This window comes from Asparagus officinalis, chromosome 3 (genome assembly GCF_001876935.1).
Source record: "Asparagus officinalis chromosome 3, Aspof.V1, whole genome shotgun sequence".
NCBI classification, from domain to species: Eukaryota; Viridiplantae; Streptophyta; class Magnoliopsida; order Asparagales; family Asparagaceae; genus Asparagus; species Asparagus officinalis.
Window position 1 is genome coordinate 94,022,881 of NC_033796.1, and position 26,242 is coordinate 94,049,122.

Genomic DNA, 26,242 nt, shown 5'->3' on the forward strand with positions numbered 1-26,242 from the left:
ATATATATATATATATATATACACACACCAAAAAAAAATCCTATATCCCAAATTTTTAAGGTTCGACTATATTAACCCTACTCTTACCACTCGATTATGTTGAGGGCTATCACTTCTACTAATTTAACCATTATTATGTCCTAATAAACCGCTTCTAACCAAGTTTTCTTGGACCTCCGTTAACTATAATTCTATTACTTCTAATAATTGATGCATTTAATGGTCTGTTAAAATGACTTGACTCTTTAAACAATTCTTTCTCATTTTATCGACTAGCTTCTTAACTCCCTACAAATGCACTCGTTTATTATCCTACCTGTTAGTGTGTATCCACTTTTGCATTGTATTATTCTAATTCTACAGCACTCATTTTCATGTTTCTTATTTATCTAGCATTCTGATCCATAAAGTATTGTGGATTTTATAGTAGGAAAATCCAGTAAAAAAGCATTGATTGGATAGCATAAAAGGAAAGATATTGGTTTGGACTATTCTATCAAGACTCATGAAAGAAAATCATAAGGTTAAGTGGGGAAATAAAAGATGGTCTTTGCTAGGTTCGTCTCCAACACCAAGTACTTACTTAAGAAGACAAAAGGAGGTTTTAGGAGATAGAGGGGCAGACTCAATAGTGAAGGTGTGTGCATCGCTGTTTCGTAACAGGGATTTAATTACTCTCGTCCTTCTATAATTGCATTACTCCTCTCCTTCTTTCTCCGTTTTCTTTCTTTTCAAATGGAAGAAGCCAAGCAGAAGAGTGAAGGGAGTGCAAGCAAAAGAAAGTTCAAGAAGATTTGTGTCTTTTCCGGGAGCAAGCCAGGGAACAAGGTTTCATTCAGCCATGCAACTCTTGAGCTCGGAAAGGTACTGGTAAGATTTTTTTTTTTAAACATAAACGAATCAATAATATCGACTCAATTAGACCATCATGAATCAGCTTAGGATCATTTTGTTTTCCATCAGGTTCAGAGGAAAGTAGACCTTGTTTATGGAGGTGGGAGTGTAGGTTTGATGGGATTGATATCCCAAACAGTTCTTGATGGTGGATGCCATGTTCTTGGGTAAGCCAAGATCTCTATAATAATCTACTCCAGCTGAATAGTTAGCATAAAAACTCCTCGGGTTAAACACAAGTTGATGATTAGTAATTCTTCTCTCATCAGGGTTATTCCTAAAACTTTGCTGCCACATGAGGTAACAAGATTCAGCATCTCTCCTCTCTTCTCTATCTGCAATTCAAATAAGTGCACTTTTTACAACATTTCTTCCGTTCAAGTCCCCTTTACTGCACCAAAATTCAAAAGTTGCGGAGAGGATTGAGAGTTATAATTTTATACTCGAATATTCTCCCGCAGGTTGAGCGCCCTGTGGCATACATAGCAACAACTTTTAACTTACTATAGATATGTGACGGGTGGGATTTAAACTTGAGTTGCTCTCCCACCAACTTAAAGACCCGTTCCCGTATATAAAAAATTGACTTTATAGTGAGGGTTGAGGATTATGATAGTATACTCTAACAACTTCAAAATCAGAAACTATAGTAGCAGATGTTGTGCAGATTTCAGGGAAAAGCATTGGAGAAGTGAAGATAGTCTCTGACATGCACGAAAGGAAGTCAGAAATGGCTAAACATGCCGATGCATTCATTGCACTTCCAGGTGAGTTCTCAGCCCGTAAACTAAACAAAATAAACTCTTTCTGAGTTTCTAAAATCTTTAGGAGGGTATGGAACTATGGAGGAGTTGTTAGAGATGATAACATGGGCTCAGCTTGGGATACATGAGAAACCTGTGAGTTGTACCTTCAAAACTTTCTTTCCATATTTGGCAGATTGTTTGTTTACTTCTTTTGGGTTTTTTTTCATTTTTAAAATATATTTTATTTTCATATGATGTTATAAAAACTTTGGGCAGGTGGGGCTGTTGAATGTGGATGGATACTATAACAACTTGTTGGCACTATTTGACCAAGGTGTGGAGGAAGGCTTCATTGAGGACTCAGCAAGGCACATTGTTGTCTCAGCAGAAACTGCAGAGGAACTCATCATCAAAATGGAGGTAAATAAAAAAAAGAGATATAGCCATTTTGCATATCTTGTTCTCTTAGTCTCCCCCTTTCTTTATTTTTTACTTTTTTCCTTGGATTGAAAGAAGAATTATTGGCTAGGATTTATTAAGTGTAAGTTTCACAAAACCCCCCTACATGTTAGTCTTTTCTCATTTCCCTCTATCCTCCCTTCCCTAAAAAGAAACCCTGAGAACGGAATTTAGGTGGAAACTTTCAGAAAGTTCAGGGGGGTTTTGTGAAATTACCTAAAGTTCAAGGGGCGTTTTGCGAAAGTTACACTTAAAATTTTGCACGGGAGGTAAGAGAATGATACATTGACGTTTTGCAGGAGTACGCACCAGATCATGACAGGGTTGCACTTGCACTGCACCCACACGAAACAGGGAAGTGGACAAATTACTGGAAGAGTCCAATGCAAGTGGTCACACTCATAGTTCTTGAATAAAACCTACTGCATTTTGTGTCTTACGTGTACTTTGTGTGAGAATATAATTCTAGATTATTGCTTTCTCATTTAATGGTGAGAGAAATTTTTAGATTACTCTCATCTATCCTTTTTTATTTCAGATGGTTGTTGCTAATCATTTTGTTGCTTGTGGATTTTCAACCCTTTTTTAAAGAAAGAAAATCATACTATGCAAAGAAAATCATCCCAATAATTAGGCTATGACATATTTATATGATCGAGAAATTGCCAGTAAATGAGAAAGCTAGTCAAGCGCGATGCAAAACTAAGAAACATCTACAATAATCACAAAAAAAAGAGTAGAGCTGTAACGTAACTTGAACTATATCATGTTGCATTTTTTGGTCACAACCGCTTTCCAAAATGAGTTTTCAAACTATATATATATTAACTACAAGTACTTTTCATAAATGCTTAGTAGCCTAGTGAAAAGTTAAAGTTTTGGTGTTTCAAAAGGTCATCTATTCGAGGCTTGCCAACGGCAAGCCGAGAAGTGCTTTATTTTAATTAATCCCTCATAAGTTCTAGTGGATCGTGGGTCGTGGGTCGTGGGCCGTGGGCTAATGGGCCGGGGATCGAGGCTAATCGGCGCTATTTGGCGCCACGTTGGCTGTCACGAAGGTTGCCTCGCAAGCTGCTTCGCAGCATGCGGATGAGCTACGCATTCGTAGGAGGGTGTGACCCTAGCGTTCTCACAATCAGACGAGGTTCTCCTGTTTGACGAGGTTCGCTCGTTCGACGAGATTCTCCTGTTTGACGAGGTTCGCTTGTTCGACGATGTTTGCCTGTTTGACGAGGTTCGCCTATTTGACTAGGTTTGCCCATTCGACAAGGTCGCCCGTTTGATGAGGTTCGTTCTACAGACGATGTTCGTCTGATTTGCTGAGACGCGACCCTCGCGTTTCGTAGTAATACGTCCATTGATTGCCTCATATTCAAGAGTTACTACATGTAGCAGTTACAACATCATTTACATCAATTTAATTGATTGTTGTTACAATCATAATTGCTATTGATTTTGTAACAGCCATATTAATTGAGGGAGACTCTTGAGATGGCCTCAGAGGCCTATAAAAAGCGCCCTTTGGGCAGCTCTTGGTGCGAACTTGAAATACGAACGTCGGATCGTGGATATCTTGACGTTGTTGCTGTTGTGATGCTACTGCAGAAACTATTCCCGCAGGAACTTCCCTGAAACTGAAAGGTTTTGAACCGAAAGGTTCTGAGATCGAGGAGATCTTTGCCTTGATCGAAAGGTCTTATAGATCAAGGAGATATTAACAGTACTGGGTTGGCATACACCAGAGTACTGTACTACTATTCCTGAAAGCAGTTTGGCCTTAGGATCCTTACACCAGAGTAGGCCAAATATTGCTTTAAGCACAACGTTTCACATACGCACAGTAGTGAACTGAAAAAGTTTAAATTACAGCATATCAAAATTTCGCTATTTCATTCCAGATTTAATCATAATTTCTAACAATCTTAAAGCAATATTTTTGATCTATAATGGATCCTGCGAGGACTCTTGGAGTGGACTGTCTCAAGTTAGAGAATTTGGATGGATCCAACTTTAATGCATGGCGTCGGAATATGATTTTTGGGATGCAACTCCCGAAACTCTACTATATGGTTTCTGAGGAGAAACCTGACTTTGAAGAAGACTTTGAGTCTGAAGCCTCTTGGGCTAAAGATGATTATTTCTGCAAGAGTTATCTCCTTAACTACTTGGCTGATCATCTGGCAAATGCTTACACCAACAAGACCCCTACAAAGGAAATCTGGAATACTCTGGAGGAGTAAAACATAGATGAGGAGAAGCTTTCCAAGTCTCACCTCATTGACAAATTTCTGGACTTTAAATTCAAAGATGATACTGAGGTTTTGCCTCAAGTCAAAGAACTCGAAAAGCTTGTTATGAAGCTAAATGATGAAAAGATTAATCTTTGTCAAACCTTTATTTTTAGAGCAATTATCAACAAGATTCCTCTATCTTGGATATCATTCTCCACGGATATTCGAAGAAGGAAAAGATAGGTGACTCTGTCTAATTTGAAGAGGTTCATTCGGATCAAGGATGAGATTCGGACTCGCACGAAGAACGAGCTCCTAGCTAAGCAGAAGGCATCTGCTAACATGGTGGTTGCCTAACTCTGAGAAGAATACTAATTCTTCTTTCAAAAAGAAGAAGAAGCCATTTAACAAAAAGAAGAACTAAAATCCGAAGAACCTGAATGTTCAAAAGAAAGATTTTAAGAAGAGCGGCAAATGCTTCAACTGTGGGAAGCAATGACATATTGCCAAGGATTGCAAAGCACCAAAGAAGAGAACAACACACAATATTAATCAACTTGACAATTGTGTGGCTATGCTCTTTCAAGTGATAACTCCCAACAATGTCTCTGGTTGGTGGTTCGATATAGGTGCTACCTATCATGTCTGCTCCAACAGAGATTTGTTCTCTTTTTATGTTGCTATCAAAGAGAACGTACCAATGGCTGATCATTTTATAGTTTCTATTCTTAGAACTGGGACTGTGGTGCTGACTCTCTTTTCAGGAAAGACTCTCACATTGAAAAATATGAAACATGTCCCCTCAATTGCTAAAAACTTAGTCTCTGAAAGCTTGTTGTGTGATGCAGGTATGAGGTTAGATTTCTAAGGAGGAAAGGTTATGTTATCATTTAAGAAAATATATTTTGGCAATACATATCGTACTAATGGCATGTATAAAATCAATACTATTGTACTCATCTCAGTTGTAAATGAAGTATACTCTTCAGATTACTCTTCTGTATTATGGCATAATAGGCTAGGACATATAAATTATAGAAAGTTGTCTAGCATGGAGATATTAGGATTACTTCAAAAATATGAGGGCAACAAACCTGATAAATGTAAAGTCTGCATGCAAGCGAAGCTGATAAGGAAGTCCTTTCCAAGTGTCACAAGGAGCACCAACCTATTGGATCTGATTCACTCAGATACTTGTGATTTCAAGAGCTTCGTTACTCGAGGCGGCATGAAGTATTTCGTCACCTTCATTGGTGATCATTCACGCGTCTGCCACGTCTACCTGCTAATATCTAAATATGAAGCCTTCAGCAAGTTTATCGAGTTTCGAACTCGTGTGGAGAAGCATCTTGGACTTCAGGTAAAAGACTCAGGAGCAATAGAGGAGGAGAGTACTGATCTAAGGAGTCGAAGCATACTTTAAAGAGCATAGAATCATTGCTAAAACTACGACTATGTATTCTCCGCAATCTAATGGAATTACAGAAAGGAAGAATCATACATTAACCGAGATGGTGAATTTCATGCTAATCACATCTGGACTACCTACCTTCTATTAGGAAGATGCTTTGTTAATGGCAAACTGGATTCTGAATAGAGTACCTTATTCTAAAACTGATAGTAATCCTCATTAGTGTGGGGGTGTCTCGCATATGTTCGAGTTTTAGATATCAGAAGGTCTAAGCTCGGACCAAAGGCAAACAAATGTGTATTTCTTGGCTTTGCTGAAAATAGCGATGCTTGTAGGTTCTTGGACCTTGGAACCAACTCCATCATTGAAGCTCAGGATGTAGAATTCTTTGAGAATAAGTTTATCAAAAATAAAGGCTTATTGCTCAAAGATATAGCAGAGAATGCTAGTATGTCAGATACACCAGAAGAGGCAGTTTCACCAGAAACTAAAAATATTAATGATGAAGGAGTTACCAAACCACCTTCCAATCGTGTCAGGAGACAGAAAGATTTTAAAGATGATTTCATCACCTATAATGTGGAAAGAGGCCCATAGACTTTCTAAGAAGTAATATAGTCAACAGACGCTCTCCTGTGGAAAGAATGTATAGATGATGAGATGGATTCATTGATCCAAAATCACATGTAGGAACTAGTGGATGTACCTGAAGGTGCTAAGCCTATCAGTTGCAAGTGGATCTTTAAGAAGAAGCTTCGTCCTGATGGTACTATTGAGAAGTACAAAGTATGACTGGTGGCGAAAGTGTTCTCTCAGAGAGAAGGAATGGCCTTCTTTGATATCTATGCACCAGTTTGTAGGATCACTACCATCAGAGTGCTTATCGCATGGGCGGCTATAAAAAGCATCGTCATACATTAGATGGATGTGAAGACTGTATTTCTCAATGGAGACCTCACAGAAGAGATCTACATGGAGAAACCAGAAGGGCTTGATGCTCCAGCTGGTAAAGTTTATAAACTTGTTAAGTCTCTATGGACTTAAGCAAGCACCGAAACTCTGGCATGAGAAGTTCTATTGGGTTGTTTACAACAATGGTGTCAAGTCAGCGAATCTGACAAGTGCCTATACATCAAGGTCGCTAAAGGAAAGGTGGTGGTTATCTACCTCTATATGGATGATATGCTCATCATCGGGAGTGATTTGGAGATAGTAATATCTACCAAGAAATTTCTCTCGACATAGTTCAGCATGAAGGACCTAGGAACTACGAACGTGATTCGGAATCAAAATCATATACTCTGAAGAGGATATTGGATTGTCCCAATCTTATTATATCGAGAGCATGCTAAGAAAGTATAGCTAATACGACCTGCCAGAACTATCAGTGTCGTATGATTATAACAAGAAGCTTCGACCGAACACTGGAAAACCAATAAAGCAGCTAAGATACTCAAAGATAATTAGAAGTCTTATGTATGTGATGAGCTGCACAAGGCCAGATATAGAATTCGCTGTAGGAATGCTTAGTAGGTTCACAAGTAATCCTGAAAAGCTTTATTGGGATGATGTCCAGAGATTGATGAGATACTTGAAAGGAACTACAAGTATGGGCCTATTCTACACTGGATATTCGGTTGTAATCAAAGGCTATTCAGATACGAGTTGGTGCTCAGAACCAGATGAGTGTAGATCCTACTAGAGGTTTTGTCTTCACCATGAGTGGATCTGTAATCTCGTGGAAATCTAAGAAGTAAACTATGATTGCACAGTCATTGATGAAATCTGAGTTCTTCGCACTCTGTGCTTCAGGAAATGAAGCTGAGTGGCTCAGTTGTATTCTCTGAGACCTTCTATTGATAGAATTTCAAGGTGAAATTACTATCTATTATGATAATCAGGCGACGGGTGCTATAGCAGCGATCTCGTTGTTCAGTGGAAAGAATCGGATCGTTCGTCCGAAGCATGGCTATTTGAGAGAACTCATTTGCCAAGAAGTCATCTTGGTGATTGACGTCCGGTCTTCAGAGAATGTGGCTGATCATTTAACTAAAGGTCTGAAAAAGGACATAGTCGAAAGGACGTCTGCTGCAATAGGTCTCAAAGTTTTGTGAGTTTTACAAATACTTACTATGTTTGTCAAATTATTAGCTCAAAGCCTATGCTACTAATAATAAGATAATTGGTTTAAAAGTCAAGTAAGATTTGTAAAGTTTGGTAAGTCTTACAAACACTTACCATTTACATCAAGTTATTAGTTCAAAGCTTACGCTACTAATGACAAGATGATTGGATCAAAAGTTAAGTAAGATTTACAAGTGAAATTCTATCATGGTAAAGAGGATGGCTGTTAACCCTTAATGAGTCCAAAGCATTTCGGATGCGGGATGTTGGATAAGTAACATGCCTAAAGAACTCATCGATAATCCTATCATGTAAAGGGGTTGGCTATTAAACCTTAATGAGTCTAAAGCATTTCAGATGGGGTGTTAGATAGGAAACACGCCTAAAGGACTCACCTAGAATCCTATCATGAAAGAGGATGACTCTTAAGCCTTAATGAGTTCAAAGCATTTCGGATGTGGTATGTTTGATAGGAAACATGCCTGAAAAACTCACCTATACATGGGTGGAGATTTGGTCATCTCCTATGGTGTCTTGCGAAAAGATACCTAGATCCCTAGCAGAAACCAGGATATGCACAAGGCCATATATGTACAAAGCAAAGACTAGTATGGTTCAAAGTAAAAACTACCACAGATGAATTTGATCTTGTGTAATCGCTGGGTTTTAGACATGTGCTGGTTCAAATCTCTGCGACACCATGCATCTATCTTTTATTCAGTTGGTCTAAAGAGTATTCAAGTCCTTGCGATATCTACCTTATGCATAATGATTGAAACAACATCACCATTACACGACACTAGTTTAAAAACTTGTGGTGGATTGTTGGATTTTTTTGGTCAAAACCGCTTTCCAAAGTGAGTTTTAAAACTATATATATATATATATATATATCCCTTATAAGTTCTAGTGGCCAATGGGCCGGGGATCGGGACTAATCGGGCTGAGGCGCTAAGTGACGCTTTGTTAAGCACATTTTGCACTTCTCACGGATGCATCGGGGTGAGGTGACGCTCTTTGGCACCACGTTGGCTGCTACGAAGGTGTCCTCGCATGCTGCTTTGCAGCATGCGGACGAGCTACGCATTCGCATGAGAGTGAGACCCTAGCGTTCTCGTAATTAGATGAGGTTCGTCAATTAGTTGACCAGGTTCGCCTGTTTGACAAGGTTCGCTCGTTCGACGAGGTTCGCATGTTTGATGAGGTCGCTCATTCGACGAGGTTCGCTTGTTTGACGAGGTTCGCTCGTTCGACGAGGTTTGCCTGTTTGACGAGGTTCGCTCGTTCGACGAGGTTTGCCTGTTTGACAAGGTTCGCTCGTTCAACAATGTTCGCTTATTTGACGAGGTTCGCCCATTCGACGAGGTTCGCCCGTTTGACGAGGTTCGTCCTACAGATGATGTTCGTCTGATTTGCTGAGATGTGACCCTCACGTTTTGTAGTAACTGTTAGCCCTTATGTTTTGATGATGAATTACAACCATCATTATCGGTACTAATTGCTTGTTGAGTGATATTATAGTTAATATATATATATATATATATATATATTAAGCTTGTTAGTACCACGTATGGAGGATTGGATGGAATATGAGCTACAACGATAATACCCAAAGGAGGAGGAGGCATAGTGATGAAGCAAATGTTAATCAAGAACAATATATACAAGTTAAAGCTTCATCAACTCAAAGTTATATCAAGACTCAAAGAAATATAATTCTATGTGATGATATTAGCTAGTTTTTATTTTCTCTCTAGTGCTAGAATATAGGCAAGTAGTTATAGATTTTATTTGAAGCTATTGGGATATCACACACACGTTTTCATACTTATATTTTTAAACATTTTGACAAAATATCTTTTTTCACAAGTATGAGGACCTATTCACAAAATTCTTTTTCTAAACAGTTTGTTTTTAATATTAAAAACAATTCACAAAGTTACACAAATTTTAGAAGTCATTTTGGTATTTTTACAGATTTTTAAAGAGTCAAAAACAGGTTTTAAAACAGATATCCTTTGTGTCAGTTTGCGGTCGACCGTCATGGTCAACCGCGCCTATATTTTTTCTTTGAGTGGGCAGCAGAAACTTTCATGGTCGACTGTTAATCTGAAAATTCCCACGGTCGACCGTCACGATCAACCACCACGGTCGACCGTAAAAATCTCTAGAATTTTTCTCAAATTCGAAAGAGGCTCGCAGTTGACCGCGAAAATTTCACGGTCGATCGCCGTTCATCCCAACGGATTTTTTGGTACAGATTTGAGAAACGATTTTTACGGGATTGTGTGGGATTTGGGTATGGTCTTTGGCTGCAGTGTTTTCTCCTGTTTAAACCCTTCTACCCCTCTTCTTCAACCTGTCCCAAGCATTTTGAAAAACCAGACTTTTATTTTACTGGGAGCCAAACTTTCAATCATGTTTTCTCTGTTTTTAAGTTCACATCCCAAGCTTCAGTGTCATCTTTCTCCTTGCCATAGGGACATTATAAAGAGAGAGATTTTACACCATTTACTATTGTTGTGAGCTTGATCTTATGGAGATTAACTGTGTGGAAGTAAGATCTTGTGTTGATCAACTATGTAGTTGTGAGATATTGTGAAGATCGTTGTATAGAAGAAGTTTCGGGTTCTAAACCGGGTTGTGTAGTGGATTCTCCTCGAGAGTGGGGAGCGGGGATGTAGGTCAGCGGGCTGAACCTCGTTAACACATCGTGTGTCACTTGGATAACGATTTCTAACTCTATCTCATTTACTTTGGTTGTTCATTTTATGGTGTATTGCCTGTCTCATTTTTTTATTACATAATTATTACCTTAAGACCCTAATCACCCTCCTCTAGGGTCTAACAATTGGTATTAGAGCTTGGTCTCTATATTAGTTTTTGGTCTAACCACCTTAGAGAAAAGATCTTATGGAGGCTTCAATGAATGTGCATATGTTAGAGGGACAATCCACCACTAGACCCCTACTTTTCACCGGTAGCACTTTTGCCTATTGGAAGGCTAGATTGAGGATTTACCTTCGTTGCATTGATCTTGACATTCTAGAACTCATAGAGAAGAAATATGTAGAAAAGCCCAAAGTCAGGAACATGACCGATGGAGAAAGGCACCAAGCTAATCTCAATGCAAAGGCCATGAACGCCTTAATTTGCGGTCTTTCCCCCAATGAGTATAATAGGGTTTCTACGTGTGCAACCGCATATGAAATTTTGGTGAAATTATGTATTACACATGAAGAAACCCCCAAGTTAAGGAATCTAAGATTAGTGGGCTCATGCATGACTATGAGTTGTTTAAAATACTTCCAAATGAATCCATTAATGCTATGTTTTCTCGCTTCACTAATATAATCAATGAATTGCATGGTCTTGACAAGCAATTGACTATCCAAGAGATGAACTACAAGATCCTTCGTTCATTGACTCCGGCGTGGGAGCCCAAAGCTACGGCCATAGAGAAAGCTCATGATCTTACTACTCTAACTCTCGATGGCCTCATTGGCAAGCTTAAGGTTCATGAGAAGAAGCTTAAGGGAAAGGAAAAGGAGGAAGTGCCCCCACGGAAAATTGAGGAGCCATCACTAAAAATGAAGACCATAGCTCTTAAGGGAGCTAGTGATAACTTCTCATCATCGTCGGATAGTAAAGTTAATTTTTCTAGAGAAGTGGCTCACCTCTCTAGAAGAATATCAAGACTCATTAAAATGAATAAGAAGTTTAATCCTCGATCTAACAATAAATTTTCTTCACGTGTAGGAAAATGCTTTGAATGCAAAAAACTGGGTCATATTGCCAAAGATTGCCCTAAGCTCAGGGAAAATATTTGAAATACAAGAAGAAGAAAGCCATGTATGCTAGATGGGAAGAATCTGAACCAAGTGATTCAGATAGTAATGAAGAAGGAGCAAAGATTGCTCTTCATGATCCTAACATTTGTTTTATGGCTTATGAAAAGGAGGTAGTTTCCGATACCGAAAGTGAATCCTTTTACATGCAATGTGATCTAGCAATCGCATTAGAAGAGTTAAACATTGAGTTTAAAAGGATGTCAAAAGAATATTCTTCCTTTAAAAATTGCATACTTCTTGTGATTCCCAACTTGAACAACTACAATCATCTCTTGCTTTAAAAGATGAATCGCTAGGGGATCTTGATTTTAAAAACAAACAATTAAGATCTAAGATTGAAAGACTTAAAATTAAAAGTGGCAGAATTAGACCTACTCATGCATATGCTAGTCATCATCACCATGAGAGAAATAGATTTCATAGATCTCATGCTTCTACACATAAGAGAAATTTTGTGTGCACATATTGTAGGATTAAAGATAATCATGATTTTTATGGAATGACATGGGTACCCAAAGGTACTAAGCTTACTAACCACCAAGGACCCAAGATTTGGGTACCTAAAGTTACTACATCTTCATCTCTTATAGGGAACATCACGAACATGACGTAAAGAGATGTGGTACCTTGATAGTGGTTGCTCACATCATATGACGGGCAATAAAGAGCTATTTGCAACCCTATCAAGGATTGAAGGAGGTAGTGTCTCCTTCGGTGGTGGTGAGAAAGGTAAAATCATAGGTATTGGATGCATTGGTAAGAAACATTCTCCCGTAATAGAAGATGTTTATTTGGTTAGTGGCTTGAATCATAATCTTCTTAGCATTAGCCAATTGAGTAATAAAGGTTTTTATATTTCTTTCAAACCGGATAAATGCATTGTTAGCTCAAATGGAAAATCTATTTTTGTTGCTAATAGAAAATCTAATGTATACATTTTTTAGATGAATGAGCTAATAGATCAAGATGTTAAATGCCTTGCGGCTAGGGGTGCCAAACGGTTCGGATATATCCGAACCGATCCGCATCCGTATCCGAAAGGATGCGGATATGGTAAGCTAATTTTAAAACCGAGCGTAACGGATACGGATCTGGTTTCAGATTTTTTTCAGATACGAATTCAAAAACGAATATGAGGGTTGTGGATACGGATATCCGCAATGTAATAATGTTTCACGTCCCAAAGTTAAAATAACAAACCCGTAACCGCTAACCCAAAACCCAATAGACAACTAAAAAACCCTAGCTTTGTGAATCTGTGACATCATTCTGCCTCCACTCCAGCCCTCACTCAATTTCTACAAGAAAAGCCTCAGTAACCCCAAGGATCGGATCCTTCGGAGCTGCCTCCACCTTGGACCACCAAGACGTCGCCATGGATCGACCTCCAGAAGCAGCAAGATACCTCCTTTTCATGACCCCTCTCAAAATCACAGATCTCGAAGCTACAGATTGACGAAATTACCCCTATGTCTAGATAAACATGATGAGCTCACGAGAGAGAGTTGAGCCGTGTGCCAGTACGGGAGCTCGTTGGGAGAATGAATAGGATGGGCTTGGTTTCATTTTTGAACAAATTAGCCCCAGAGCCTAAGTTATCTTTGGGGGGTGAACTTAAAAAGGTCTCCTTTTATACATGGGCTGGGATTTATTTTGCGGCGAGTTATTTGTTGATCTATTTTTATTGTTTAGTATAGTGAAAGGATCAACCGAGCTGAAATCGACCATTTAAAGGCCATGCTGGTATTCCAATCTCCCCCCCTCTCCTTTCTTTTTCTTGTAATTTGTGCTTGAAGATTATTGTTAGTTTCTGCAATGAGCTAATGTTTTTGTGCTGAATTTGATTGGCGTCAAAAAGAGGTGGAGCTACTTTAGTTAAAACGACATATTGATGGAGAAGGTATCTGAATTTAGTGATTGATTTTTCATGCACTTTGCCTTCTCATTTGATAAATAAATGGTTATGGAAATGTTGTCTGCTGTTGAATGTTTTTTTCTAGTACATGTTTAGTCTAATAGATTTGTACTCAATTTTTTAGTTTTCAACTGATGGTTTTGGATGAAGATTATATGTCTAATAGATTTATGTCATATATCCGTTTATATCCGTGATCATATCCGATCCGATTCTCAAATATCCGAACCGTATCCGTTTCCGATAAGTGTGGATATGGTTAAGGTTTTTTCTTACCGAAGATGATCGGTATCCGTATTCGTATCCGTTTATAAAAAGCGGATATGGATATGGTAAGTATCATATCTGAACCGTATCCGCTTTGATAACACCCCTACTTGCGGCGGTTGATGAAAACCCTTGGATTTGGCATAAGAGGCTTGGACATTCTAACATGGAGTTGATATCAAAATTATCCAAGAGGAATCTTGTAAAAGGTTTACCAAACTTGTATTTCATCAAAGATACTATTTGTGAAGATTGTGCTAAAGGTAAACAAACTAAGTCTACCTTCAAATCCATCAATGAGGTATCAACTTCTAAACCCTTGCAATTACTTCATCTTGATTTATTTGGTCCTATGCGTGTTACCCCTCTATGAGGCAAACACTACGTTTTTATTATCATTGATGATTTCTCTCGTTTTACATGGACAATCTTTCTTGGTAGTAAAGATGAATGTTTTGAAGAATTTTCGAATCATGTCAAAAGAATTGAAAATAAAAAAGAGTTAAAAGTTGTTAAAATTAGAAGTGATCATGGTGGTGAATTTTAAAATATTTTTTTATTGATTTTTGTGCACATCGTGGTATAACTCATATGTTTTCCGCTTCAAGAACACCACAACAAAATGATATTATTGAACGGAAAAATCGCACCATACAAGAGATGTCACGAACTATGTTAAACTCTTTTGATTTGCCTAAGTATTTTTGGGCGGAAGCCGTCAATACGGCTTGCCATGTTTTGAATCGTGTTTTGATTAGACCAAAGCTTAAGAAAACTCCTTATGAACTATTTTATGGCAAAACTCCTTTTATTGGATATTTTCGTATTTTTGGTTGTAAATATTTTATCTTGAATACCAAAGATCACCATGACAAATTTGATTCAAAAATTAATGTTATCATTTTCCTAGGATATGCACCTCGAAGTAAGGCTTATACGATCTTCAACAAACGAACTCTTGTTGTTGAGTAATCTATAAACGTTACTTTTGATGAGACTAATATTGGTTTACAAGTTGGTTTGTCTAGGAAAGATGATGATGATGTTGAGGGAGGATTGGAATTCTTGCAACTAAATGAAACACCCTCAATAGATTCTCAAAAGGATGGAGAAAGCAACAACATTCAAGTGCAAGAGCAAGAAGAACTCTTCAAAGCATGGAAATTTGCACCAAATCATCCAAAAGAGCAAATAATAGGGAATCCTTCACAAGGGATTCTAACTCGCTCAAAAGCTTCGAGTGAGTGTGGTAATGTTGCCTTCTCAAATAGAAACCTAAAAAGATTAATGATGCTTTAAAAGATGAGTTTTGGGTTTTAGCTATGCATGATGAACTAAACAACTTTCAAAGAAATAATGTTTGGAAACTAGTTCCTAGACCTAATAATGCTAGTGTGACTAGAACAAAACGGGTTTTTAGAAACAAGCTTGATAAACATGGCATAGTAACAAAAAATAAAGCTCGTTTGGTTGCCCAAGGATACAATCAAGAAGAGGACATAGACTATGATGAAACATTTGCACCGGTTGCAATGTTAAGATCTATTAGGATGTTTTTGACATTTGCAAGTTTTAAGAATTTCAAATTATTTCAAATAGATGTTAAAAGTGCTTTTTTAAATGGTTTTATTAAAGAGGAAGTATATGTTGAGCAACCCCCTGGTTTTATGGATCATTTATTTTCTAATCATGTTTACCGGGTTCAAAAAGATTTATATGGGTTGAAACAAGCTCCTAGAGCTTGGTATGCTCGCCTCTCTAGTTTCTTCTTAAAAATGGTTTTTCTAAAGGGAGAATCGATAATACTCTTTTTGTGAGAAAAAGGAAAAATGATTTTATTTTAGTTCAAATATATGTTGATGATATCATTTTTAGTGCTACTAATGAATCTCTATGCCATGATTTTTCTAAAGTTATGCAAGATCATTTTGATATGAGCATGATGGGAGAGCTCATATTCTTTCTCGGACTCGAAGTCAAGCAAACTAAGGATGTGATATTCATTTCTTAAAGCAAGTATACTAGAGAATTGGTGAAGAAATTCAATTTGGAAAATTCTAAGCATGCACCAACTCCCATGATTATAAGTGTCAAGCTTGATGCGGATGATAGTGGTGAGGATGTATACCAAAAACTATACCGAGGTATGATAGGTAGTCTTATTTATCTCACAGCTAGTAGACCCGATATCATGTTTAGTGTGTGTGCATGTGCACGTTTTCAAGCTTCTCCCCGATATCATGTTTAGTGTGTGTGCATGTGCACGTTTTCAAGCTTCTCCTAAAACATCTCATTTAATTATGGTTAAAAGAATTATTAAATATGTCATGTGCACGTTTTCAAGCTTCTCCTAAAACATCTCATTTAATTATGGTTAAAAGAATTATTAAATATGTCAATGGAACAATTGATCTTGGTTTATTTTACCAAAAAAGCACCTCTTTTGATCTTTATGGTTTTTGTGATGCCGACTTTGTCGGATGTAAGGTAGATCGTAAGAGTACGAGTGGTACTTGCCAATTATTGGGAAATTCTCTTGTCTCTTGGGCTTCCAAGAAATAAAATTATGTTGCATTGTCCACTACAGAAGCGGAATACATTACCGCCGGCTTTTGTTATGCCCAAGTTTTGTGGATGAAACAAAGTTTAGTTGACTATGATTTGAATTTTCAAAATATAAAGATCTTTTGTGATAACACTATTGCTATAAATATTTAAAAAAATTCTGTTTTACACTCTAGAACCAAGTATATTGATGTGCGCCATCATTTCTTACGCGATCATGTAGAGAGGCAAGATGCATCCCTTGTTTATATTGACACTAAATCTCAATCAGCGGACATCTTCACCAAACCTCTTAGTGTAGATGATTTTTGTCGCATAAGAAATGGTTTGGGTTTATGAACTATGTAAAAGTTTTCTTTGTTTGCTTGGTTAGTTGCATATCATATGCATTTTTTGTTTACCATTTTATTTACCCCATTTTTATGATGACAAAGAGGGAGAGAAATCTCCTCATTTGTTGCATATAATTAGGGGGAGCTCATAGATAGGGGGAGCTACTATCTATAAGCTATATTTATTTATTTTTCTTTCTTCGCTCCAATATAATGGTTGGTTTGTTAGACCCTAGAGGGAGGGTGATTAGGGTCTTATGCTAATCTAATCCGATTAAATGCCAATTAAAAACTAATTAATAAGTTATCCTAGCAAGTATGAAATACCACAAGATATATGAGCTAGGATAAGCAATGTAAATAATGAGATATATCCTATATGATGAAATATATATGCAAGGATATATAAACTAACACAAGGGTAAACAATATGAACTAGATAGTGGATCATATAAATAATGAGCTAATGACAATGGCGACAAGAATTATAAACACAAGTATAAATAAACGTCAAAGCACACTCAAACACAAGATATGATCACGGAGTTCGGACCTTCCGTCCTACGTCTCCGCTCCCCACTCCCGGGGAGAAATCCACTATCACAACCGGGTTTTCTACGTTCACCCGAATAACGTTTATACCTCACAGTATCGGTTTTTAACGCTCCGATCAACGTCACTCCTCACAATCGGTTTTCTAGTTCACCGAAAACTTCACAACACACTCTCGGTTTTCTAGCTCACCGAAAACCTTACAACACTCACAATGTAACAAATATAAATTTGTTCTCTATAATAGATGAGAACACAATAAAGCACAACTCAATGTTACAATCTCTCACAACCCTAATACACTATGTATGTAAATACAATAAGCTCAAGTGGGTGTGTGTAACAATGAGATTCAATAAATCAAAACTAAACTCAATTAAAATCTAGCATATAGAAATTATAAACAAAATAATAAATAGCTAGAAATGAGTTTAGAGATTCTTCTCTGAATAACAAGATGGAGAGATGGAGATTGAAGCCCAAACAAGAAGATGATCTCCTCCACTTGTGAAAACTTCTTCACAAACAAAACAAACCCTTAAACACACTTTAAACCCTTGTTTAAAACTTATTTTAAAAACTTCTTAGATACTTGAAAAGAGATCAGCAATTGGGTATTTATACCCACTCAAGATCTAAACAAAAACCCCAAACAAAATGACAAAACAGACCCCAGAAGACAGCTCAGAAAAATAGCCGTTAGTGTCTAACGGATCTATTGTCGGTCGACCGGAAATTTCGTCTCGACCGACAAACTCTCTGGAGCCCAGTGACAGCTAAAAATATGAGCGGTCGACCGGATCGGTCGACCGATAACTGATACTGGAAATCTTTTTTTGAAAACTGTTTTTCTGATATTAAAACCCTGTTTAAAAATATCAAATAAATTCCAAAAAATGTAAAACTTTGGGGAATGATTGTAGACATGATAATAAATATGCTACAATGACTGGTTTCGAAAAAGGACTTCCCAAATGAAAAATATCATCATTTTGTAAAATAGTCCAAAACACGAAAATGTGAACATGTGAATTTTGACATTTTGACTAAACCAACTTTTGAAACTTTACAAAATGATTTTATAGACTTGAAGAAAGATGTAACTATTGTTATGAAGTCTATAAACAATGAATGTAGTATTTTATAAAAATACACATATAATGCACTAAAATATGATTTCATTTAATTAACTAAAATTGATACTGATGAAATCATATATATGCATATGAGTATGAAACAAAAATATGTTTTCTAATTATATTCAATTGTTTCATAGTAAAACTTAAAAACTATCAAACCAAAACATATATGTATATATATAACTATATATATACAAAAACCAAAACGTGTATGTGTGTATATGATTGAGCTTAAAGTACTAACACACATAATATAAATTCCTAAACTAAATTACCCAATCAATGATCTTGATCTTCAATAAGCTTGACTTGGTAATCTCATTCCTAAACTAAATTACCCAATCAATGATCTTGATCTTCAATAAGCTTGACTTGGTAATCTCGCGGATAAAGCTTAAACTTAGATCTTGAACTTGAATTGTACGATGCTTCACTCCACAATTCCGCCAACCTCCTCTTGATATGATCGTGTAGGCTCAATCCATCCAACCTCCAACAACGTTGTTTGTCTATAATACATAGGAATACACAAACACTAGACAAACAACATTAGTAGTAAATTGTTTGTAAATCATCATCAAAACAAGAAGGCCAACAATCTCCCCCTTTTTGATGATGACAAACAATTTACAAAAATGAATATATGCATGAAGGAATATGGAGGATTAGATGGAATATGAGCTACAACGATGATACCCAAAGGAGGAGGAGGCATAGTGATGAAGCAAATGTTAATCAAGAACAACATATACAAGTGAAAGCTTTATCAACTCAAAGCTATATCAAGACTCAAAGAAATATAATTATATGTGAGGATATTAGCTAGTTTTTATATTCTCTCTAGTGCTAGAATGTAGGCAAGTAGTTGTAGATTTTATTTGAAGCTATTGGGATATCACACACACACGTTTTCATACTTATATTTTTGAGCGTTTTGACAAAATATCTTTTTTCACAAGTATGAAGACCTATTCGTAAAATTCTTTTTCTAAACAGTTTCTTTTTAATATTAAAAACAATTCACAAAGTTACACAATTTTTAGAAGTTATTTCAGTATTTTTACAGATTTTTAAAGAGTCAAAAACAGGTTTTAAAACAGATATCCTTTGTGTTAGTTTGCGGTCGGCCGCCACGGTCGACCGTGCCTATGTTTTTTCTCTGAGTAGGCAGCAGAAACTTTCACGGTCGATCGTGACGGTCGACCGTCGATCTGAAAATTTCCACGTTCGACTGCCACGGTCGACCGTAAAAGTCTCTGGAATTTTTCTCAGATTCGAAAGAGGCTCGCGGTCGACCGTGAAAATTTCACTGTCGACCGTCGTTCACCCCCAACGGATTTTTTGGTACAGATTTGAGAAACGATTTTTACGGGATTGTGTGGGATTTGGGTATGGGCTTTGGCTGTAGTGTTTTCTCCTATTTAAACCCCTCTACCCCTCTTCTTCAACCTGTCCCAAATATTTTGAAAAACCAGAGTTTTGTTTTTCTGAGAGCCAAACTTTCAATCCTGTTTTCTCTGTTTTCAAGTTCACATCCCAAGCTTCAGTGTAAACTTTCTCCTTGCCATAGGGACGCTGTAAAGAGAGAGATTTTATACCATTTACTACTATTGTGAGCTTGATCTTGTGGAGATCAACTGTGTGGGAGTAAGATCTTGTGTTGATCAACTGTGTAGTTGTGAGATCTTGTGGAGATCGTTGTGTAGAAGAAGTTCCGGCTTCCAAACCGGGTTATGTAGTGGATTCTCCTCGAGAGTGGGGAGCGGGGACGTAGGTCAGCGGGCCGAACATCGTTAACACATCGCGCGTCACTAGGATAACGATTTCTAACTCTATCTCATTTACTTTGGTTGTTCATTTTGTGGTGTATTGTTTGTCTCATTTTTTATTGCACAATTATTGCCTTATAACACGTCCATTGATTGTCTCGTATTATGGAGTTACTGTATGCAGCAGTTACAACAACATTTAGATCAATTTAATGGAGGGCATAATGATTTGTAACAGCCACATTAATTGAGGGTGACTCTTGAGCTGGCCTTAGAGGCCTATAAATAGCGCCTCTTGGGCAGCTTTTGGTGCGAACTTGAAATACAAACGTCGAATCGAGGATATCTTGACGTTGTTGTTGTTGTGCTGTTGCTGCAGAAACTATGCCCGAAGAAACTTGCCCTGAAACCGAAAGGTTTTGAACCAAAAAGTTTTGAAATCGAGGAGATCTTTGCCTTAACTGAAAGGTCTATTATAGATCAAGGAGATCTTAACAGTACTGGTTGATGCATACCAGAGTACTGTACTGTTGTTCCTGGTAGCGGTTTGACCTTAGGATCTTTGCACCGGAGTAGGCCAAATATTGCTTTAAGCACATCTTTCACAAACGCACAGCAGTGAACTGAAAAAGTTTAAAATTATAACACGTCAAAATTTCTCTGTTTCATTCTAGATTTAAACACAATTTCCAACATAAATGTATTGGATTGTTAAGAGAATGAAATGAGTAGAAACCTAAAATAGTAAACGATCTGAAAATAAAGTGTGAGCCACAGGTTGGTATGGGTAGTGTTTGTCATGGTTTTGGTGGGGAACATAAAAGTGGACACCCAGCAATGTAAATATATGTCTGCATCCCACGTAATTTCTAGAAAAACCACCGCAAATGTTGCAGCAGGTAACTCGTCATTTGAGAAGAGCGTTATTGCTCTTTTGAAAATATCAAATATCAAATATCGAGTGAGATTGTTATTGAAGAAATCAACCAGTGAGACTACATAATCAATACTTGAAAACCTGGATACAATGAGGCTATAGCTTTTACGGAATTTCTTTTCTGCTTTTATTATTTTTTTTTCTAGACAGTCTTTTGGAAGCGCGATGAAATGACTTCGAGGCACTAAAATCATATGTTTGCCAAGGTCACTTGATTTTTCAGTTGGCAGTTTTTAGTGAGTATTTAGTTTGTGTTTTTTATTGGTATTAATATTCGTGTGATTGTGGTGATAGACCAATTGTGTTGCAAGTAGTTAGATTTCATGAAGATGTTTGTTGGACTTTCTAGGTTGACACGTAATATGTTTCATAAATTATCGTCAAATATTTAATATGATCGTTCAAATGTACTCCTTATATATTGTTACTTTTCATTTTTCATGGTTGATACTTTTGTGAGACAAGTCTAGAGACAACTCAAGAGCACTGCACAATTTCCTCGGTTCACCTACTTCAATTAGTAGCTGGATACATCTTAGATTGGAAATCCTTCTCTCTATTGATTCTAAGTCCCACATACGCAAGCACACAATAGAGAAGAGACCATGTGAAGAGAAACTAAGTTAAAAATTGCTTAAAGTTATTATATAAAAATAAATATCTCATTTTCAAGTGGCCTGAATCGCTTGCATCGCATCTCCAAAACCTATTTGAAAAAAAGGGAAAACTAAAGTCCCCAAATTAAGCCACTGTCCTATTGACTCTGGGGTTCCGAAGTGATATTTATAGATATATAGTCTCAGTTTTTCATTGTTTTCTTCAATAATAATACCTCACTTGATTTCTTAATCAAGGTGCAACAAAATGATGGTGTGCTGTTTTTGATGTCGAGAGCGCCGCAATGCTCTTCTCAATTGAAACAGTTTAACGAGTTATAAACTTTTATTCGAGATTCTTGATCAGATAATTATTAGTTCTCATATAAATTCTGTGAGACGAATGTATCCTGTAAAATAGATGTTATAAATTTAGTGAGATAATTTTATTTGTTATAATTTTTGTGAACATGAAGATGTTCATCAGTGTTTACGGGTTGAGATGTGTACATGTTTAATTCAGAGCCGATATCTCGTATAATTTTTAACAAATAATACTTTCTAGTTGAGGCTGAAATTATACATCACCCCCATTTTAATTTTTCTCCTCTCAGCTCCGTAGATCTATAAATCACAATGGATACTTTGAATTGTTAACCGGGATTGTCGACCATAAATATTTTTAGGCAAGTATAGTATGATAGTCATTTGATATAGAAGTTAAAGCACTTGTAAGTGTTCAAACATACATGGAAAACAACCATATAATAACGAGGAAAGCATATTTCCCTTCGTTTTGACCTGCACAATACGATGTGCATCATGATGTGCAATTGATGGTTAATTTAGACCAATAATAATAACAATAATGATAAGCGTAGAAATAAGAATAATGCTAAGATAGACACTCCCTTAAACTACTCCCACACTACAAGAGATAAGAGTACAAGCTATTTTGATAATCATCAATTCCGAAAGAAGTTGAAGAGGATGGACCCCATACTTTTCTTTCTTGTAGCGCCAGAATATATAGTATAGAATTGTAGTGTAAGAATATTTTAGAAAGAGTAGTCCAGTTATCAGAAAGTAATATTGTAGCCTAGAAATCTCCCTCGCAATTGACTATAGTAGATTTTAGTTACACAATCAAGTCTTGTTCCATGGATCAGAACAAAAATAACATTAAGATGCATAGTGAGAACACAGAAACAAAAGAACAAGCGATAAGCCCCTTGTCAGGAGAGTCAAAAGGTAGATCCAACCGAACAAAATGGTGTATAAAATCAGCTAGAATTGAATCGGTTGGAGCATTTACAAAGAAAACAAAGATCAATGAGCGTGTCAACAGAAACCCAAAAAAAAATATGTACATGAGTCTTAGACACTGGAATATTCGAGATTTATTTCCTTCTACCTTATATTAAAAGATTGAATATGATCACCATATATTTCATTAAAATGAAAACAAATGAAATGGGACAAGTTAGACCAAACAGAATTTGGCCGGGAGACCAAATTAAACGGTGTGGGCTCACATGATCCGCTCAAAAAAAAAAGAAAAAAAAACAAATTATCACTAGTACAAAATGAGGCATCCTAGACGGAAAATTCCGTCTAGGATACTCCCATTTCCGTCTAGAATGTGAGTCGAATTTATTTCCGTCTAGGATGCGGTATCCTAGACGGAATTTCCGTCTAGTATACGTTCCAGACGGAAATAAAATCCGTCTAGGAAACTTCCTAGACAGATTTTATTTCCGTCTAGGAGATCCTAGACGGAATTTTCGTCTAGGATATCCTAGACGAAAATTCCGCCTAGGATATAGCATCCTAGACGGTATTTCCGTCTAGGATGTGTGCTACAGTTTACAGTTTTTTTTTTTTTTTTTTTGCTTGCTTGTCAACCTACTTTGTGTATTGGGTTACAAAGTGAGCATTCCGTCATTATACAAAATTCTGAAATGAAACTGAAACAATATTCCATCATCTTTTACATTTTTTTGGTGCTATTTATGTTATGTAAACATAAAAGGAGACTACAAAGAGAAAAAAGAAAATCATATTCATTCACATTTAATCAGCAACCCACACAAATCACTTACACAAGTAAAGAGCCATATGCTATACCAACCCAAAATAAATGAGAGAGATCAAATGTCATTTCTTTCAATATCTGTACATGCATTCATTTGAATATTACACTGTCTGAATCTCATATAACAACATTCGAATCCACAATACATTAAAACATTATCTGAATCTCACTCAAGAGGATAGAATGAAGCTCACCCGCTGACACTGGTTTCATCTACTACAAAAGTTTTCATTGCTCCTTGCACCCGATCAAAGCTAGTACTCTTCATAAAAGAACACAATAGAAATCAAGCTTGCATAGAAGACTAATGAAAGAAATAGTAAACTAAAAATTCTGGCAACATTTCTCCCGTAAAAATTATACTTGCAGAGAGCAGTATGAGAATGGAAAGCATGTGAAACGAGAAGCACAATCAGGTCAAGCGCTGGATGAACAATATACTAAGTTATAGTGAGGAAAAAATAATCCTTGATTGCATATACTTCCTCACAAGTAGCCAAAAGAGAGAAGAACCAAATTTTTGTAGATTAACTACTGAATGAACAAAAGCCACAAAGAAAGGTCTAAACACATATATATAAGTAGAAGTCACAAAGTAGACAATCACCTAACTCCAAAGAAGTTCATGAAAAATATTCATGTATCCAAGAGAACCAATTCATGCTTGTACTTGACTGGTTCATTCTCTTGCATTTCCTTCTTAGACAAGGATCCATAAACGTTGCATCCAAAATTCACACATTGTGTACATATTATCACAGATTTTATGCAAATTGATATCCCTTACCTATGACATAGCAAACTAGAGAAATAATCAAGAACCATATAAAAGAGGGAAGTACCTAGATTGGAGCATAACCATTGGCTGAACCTGGAACATACAATTCCACCGTAGTAATGTACAATTCTAGAAGCAAAACAAAGAATATAAGTTCAGAGAAGTTAATACCTCATATTTCCCAAAAAAATTTAATAAAAAAATAACTTCTTTCTATCAATTGCAAGGGTTACACTTAATTGACCAGGCAATAAAAACTTTAACTTATCAGAGTTGGCTGAGATCCCTGTGTCATTTACCTGCTCAAGATCCTATTCTATTTCCAAAATCCCTTCTTTTTCATCAGTCTCACTCAGACCTTATCACGAACACATAACACGCACAAATTGAATGCACAAATTATTCAAAACAACAAAATCCTAAAAATCATCATAGCTCAATCAAACAAGAACAGAAAAGATCGACTCACTCGCCCTCAAACATGAGTCGCCTCTGTACCGCATCCATGTCAGGATCAACGGAGACTTCGCCGGCTGCATCGGCGGCGGTCTCCTCTTTGCGAATGGCAGAGCCAAGGAATACGAAACGAGAGCGGTGTTCTGGTGGCGGTGGCGGTGTCGGTCGCGGCGGCGGAGGAATGCATCGGCGGCGGTCTCCTCTTTGCGAATGGCAGAGCCAAGGAATACGAAACGAGAGCGGTGTTCTGGTGGCGGTGGCGGTGTCGGTCGCGGCGGCGGAGGAAGGAGATAATGAGAACATATATAAATATATCAAGATGAACATATTGTCTCATATCATAAAAGCCAATGTATAAAATAGATTTATGAAATCAAAAGAAGAGAAACATGAGAATCATGTAAAAAAGTTTTCAAATGAAAACAAATCAACCAATTGAAATCATAAATCAAAGTTTAAATCATGAAACCAAATCATCATTGAATTTTAAAAATCAAGAGAGGCAACTCTATCTAGCTCTTGAGTTAGTATTAACCCATATGAACATTTTAGCATCCGGTAAACATGATTTGGGAATAAACACCCAATAAATCCGGAGGGTTATATAAATACAAACCTCTCATCAAAATCAAAACTAGGAATTATGAAAACATAAGAATTTGACCAAAGAAAATTTGTTTTCATAAAAAGTTTCAAAGCATAATTTTCAAATAACCAAGAAAAAGGAAAAATAAGAATACTAAAATTCTTGGTTTAAAATTTAAATTTGTTTTGGTACCCAAGAACTCTTGGTACCAAAAGATTTAGGGACATGACCCCTATCATTAAAGCTCAAAGCCTTAGGGTTATGAACCCTCTTAGGCACATATGGTGCACTAACATGGTCAAAACAATATTCATTCAAATGACCCTTCCGATTGCAATTTGTGCAATGAAAGAGATCCATTTGTTTTTGTGGACCATTAGCTCGTGCACGGGAATCATTTGCAAATAAAGATTTTCTTTTAAAATTATTTTGCAAATGAGAAACATTCTTAAACAATGGTCTATTTGGAACATATTGCAATTTAGAAGCTTTTTGTATATCAAAACAAAATTTAGCAAGATGTCCAAACCTACCACAAA

At 36.8% G+C, this 26,242-nt stretch overlaps 2 protein-coding genes across 2 annotated transcripts; one reads left to right on the forward strand and one right to left on the reverse strand.

Moving 5' to 3' along the window:
• On the forward strand, nt 520-2,663 carry LOC109832387 (cytokinin riboside 5'-monophosphate phosphoribohydrolase LOG1-like). Its single transcript, XM_020399768.1, has 7 exons — nt 520-870; nt 964-1,061; nt 1,164-1,194; nt 1,562-1,661; nt 1,723-1,793; nt 1,917-2,060; nt 2,399-2,663. The coding sequence occupies exons 1-7, from the start codon at nt 736-738 to the stop codon at nt 2,513-2,515; spliced, it is 696 nt and encodes a 231-aa protein (XP_020255357.1). The 5' UTR covers nt 520-735; the 3' UTR covers nt 2,516-2,663.
• Nucleotides 23,922-25,420, reverse strand: LOC109835435. Its single transcript, XM_020403417.1, has 3 exons — nt 25,131-25,420; nt 24,726-24,790; nt 23,922-24,307 (listed from the first exon to the last, which is right to left on the reverse strand). The coding sequence occupies exons 1-3, from the start codon at nt 25,418-25,420 to the stop codon at nt 24,138-24,140; spliced, it is 525 nt and encodes a 174-aa protein (XP_020259006.1). The 3' UTR covers nt 23,922-24,137.